The sequence below is a fragment of the Arachis ipaensis genome, chromosome B08, assembly GCF_000816755.2.
Source record: "Arachis ipaensis cultivar K30076 chromosome B08, Araip1.1, whole genome shotgun sequence".
Taxonomy (NCBI): Eukaryota; Viridiplantae; Streptophyta; class Magnoliopsida; order Fabales; family Fabaceae; genus Arachis; species Arachis ipaensis.
This window is the reverse complement of record NC_029792.2, coordinates 3,423,070-3,425,878: the sequence shown is the minus strand read 5'-3', so window position 1 is coordinate 3,425,878 and position 2,809 is coordinate 3,423,070. Positions and strand designations below refer to the sequence as shown.

The window sequence follows — 2,809 nt, the reverse complement described above, 5'->3', positions numbered from 1 at the left end:
AGCTTTCTATTCTGGAAAGCAGGGTCTTGTATGTTACGCTTTCATGGATTGTCTCTCAATTCTTTTCGTTTGATTATTGATATGTTCTTCATCATCAATACCGTTGTCTCTGAATTTCGCATAATGATCTTTCATTCCTTAAAATTGTGTTAGATCTTTTAATCACTGTATCTATTTACCTTTTTCTTCTGTTTTTGAATGTTTTAGCTGCAGATACGTTTTGATCTCTTTTATCTACCTAGAATCGTCACAATTATGAGAATTATTACTATATATCTCTAGTTTTCTTGTGGTTTATGTCTTGTTCTGGTGTGGATGGTTAATTTATTGATATGCCTTGTTTGATCATTGATGTGTGGTTTGTTGTATGTCTCTGGAGTTGACTCTTTCTGTTTTTCGTGTTTGCGGGTGTTGTGCAGTGTTTTGTTGAGTTTTTTCTGTAGAGAATGGGAAAAGAGAAGAGTCACATCAACATCGTCGTTATCGGCCATGTCGACTCCGGCAAGTCGACCACCACCGGCCACCTCATCTACAAGCTTGGAGGGATCGACAAGCGTGTGATTGAGAGGTTCGAGAAGGAGGCTGCTGAGATGAACAAGCGTTCATTCAAGTACGCCTGGGTTCTCGACAAGCTCAAGGCAGAGCGTGAGCGTGGTATTACCATTGACATCGCCCTGTGGAAGTTTGAGACCACTAAGTACTACTGCACTGTGATCGATGCACCTGGTCATCGTGATTTCATCAAGAACATGATCACTGGTACCAGCCAGGCTGACTGTGCTGTTCTGATCATCGATTCCACCACTGGTGGTTTTGAGGCTGGTATCTCCAAGGATGGCCAGACCCGTGAGCATGCTCTTCTTGCTTTCACCCTTGGTGTTAGGCAGATGATCTGCTGTTGCAACAAGGTATAATCCACTTTTGCTAAATATTTTCAGCCATCTTTTGATTTTGATGATGTTCTTGTCGTTCTAATTTATTTGTGGATGTGTTTTACAGATGGATGCAACGACCCCAAAATACTCCAAGGCTAGGTATGATGAAATTGTGAAGGAGGTTTCATCCTATTTGAAGAAGGTTGGTTACAACCCTGACAAGATCGCATTTGTACCAATATCTGGTTTTGAGGGAGACAACATGATTGAGAGGTCCACCAACCTTGATTGGTATAAGGGACCCACCCTGCTTGAGGCTCTGGACCAGATCAATGAGCCAAAGAGACCTTCTGACAAGCCTCTCAGGCTGCCCCTTCAGGATGTCTACAAGATTGGCGGTATTGGAACTGTTCCAGTTGGTCGTGTAGAGACTGGTATCCTCAAGCCTGGTATGGTCGTGACCTTTGCCCCCACTGGACTCCAGACTGAGGTTAAGTCTGTGGAGATGCACCATGAGTCTCTCCCTGAGGCTCTCCCTGGTGACAATGTTGGTTTCAATGTTAAGAATGTTTCTGTGAAGGAGTTGAAGCGTGGCTTTGTTGCTTCTAACTCAAAGGATGATCCTGCTAAGGAGGCTGGAAGCTTCACCTCTCAAGTTATCATCATGAACCATCCTGGCCAGATTGGCCAAGGTTATGCTCCAGTCCTTGACTGCCACACCTCACACATTGCTGTCAAGTTTGCTGAGCTCCAGACCAAGATTGATAGGCGTTCTGGCAAAGAGCTCGAGAAGGAGCCCAAGTTTCTTAAGAATGGTGATGCTGGTATGGTGAAGATGATTCCCACAAAGCCAATGGTTGTTGAGACTTTTGCTGAGTACCCTCCACTTGGAAGGTTTGCTGTGAGGGACATGCGTCAAACTGTTGCTGTTGGTGTCATCAAGAGCGTTGAGAAGAAGGATGCTTCAGCTAAGATCACTAAATCTGCTGCGAAGAAAGCTGGCAAATGAACCGTGCGGGTTCAGCATGCTTTTACATCTATGATAATGAATAAATGTTTCGTCAGCTATGTCTCTGGCGGAACTACCTTAAGTATCTTGTTTAGTGTTTGGTGTCGTAGGTTGTTGCTACCTCTGTACAGTACTCAGTCTCAGAATTGGGTGCTTGATAGACGGTGGCGATGCTAGTATTTGATTTCTCGGTCGTGTTCAGTTTTAAACTTCGATGATTTGGTTTTCTGGTTAAACTTTCTTTTTTCGTTTATAGATCTATCTTTTATTATTTTTATTTTGCCTCTTATCTTTATTTCCACTGGTCATATACTCAGATATAACTATATAATTTGTCGTCAGCATGATCTTCATTGCGTTAAAATGTCCAATTCTTGGCAGGTTTTTGAACAAAATTTTGATAATAGCAATGCTCTTCCTCTGGAAGAGTTAAGTGTTTTCATTCAATTGAATCAACTTGTGCTGGTGGAATTAAAGAGTTCCACCTATCTTGGAAATCTGAGTATTACTATAACTTCAACTGTTTACGTGTTAAGCATAGCTTGACAATAGAATGTTTGTTTTATGCTATTCTTCGACATTCGGAGCTGATAAAAAAACCACACAGATTGATTGATAAGAGCCTAAGAGGAAACAATTGGTGAAAATAAATAAGTCTGGCTGGCTTTTCATTTTTGTTTAGGGTTATTTTAGAATTAATTGTTTTAGAAAATATTTTTTATTTTTAACTTCTGAAAATTATTTCCATTTTCTGATTTTCATGTTGTAGAAAATGTGATTGCTTTGTTAAAATGAATTGTATTTTCAAACAGAAGAAACATTGAAGATATGTTTGATTAATCTATTTTGAAATTGTGTTTTTGTCATCACAATAAAAAAATATATTTATTATTTGATAATTAAATTATAAATATATTTAATTCAC

General features: G+C 39.8%; 1 protein-coding gene across 1 annotated transcript in view; it reads left to right on the top strand.

Moving 5' to 3' along the window:
* The window catches only part of LOC107613125 (elongation factor 1-alpha), a 2,324-nt gene extending 163 nt beyond the window's left edge, over positions 1-2,161 (top strand). Inside the window, exons 2-4 of the mRNA XM_016314982.2 lie at positions 163-167; positions 419-908; positions 1,000-2,161. Of these exons, the coding sequence (XP_016170468.1) occupies positions 447-908; positions 1,000-1,884 (1,347 nt within the window). The 5' untranslated portion in view covers positions 163-167; positions 419-446 and the 3' untranslated portion in view covers positions 1,885-2,161. The remainder of the gene's footprint in view (positions 1-162; positions 168-418; positions 909-999) is intronic.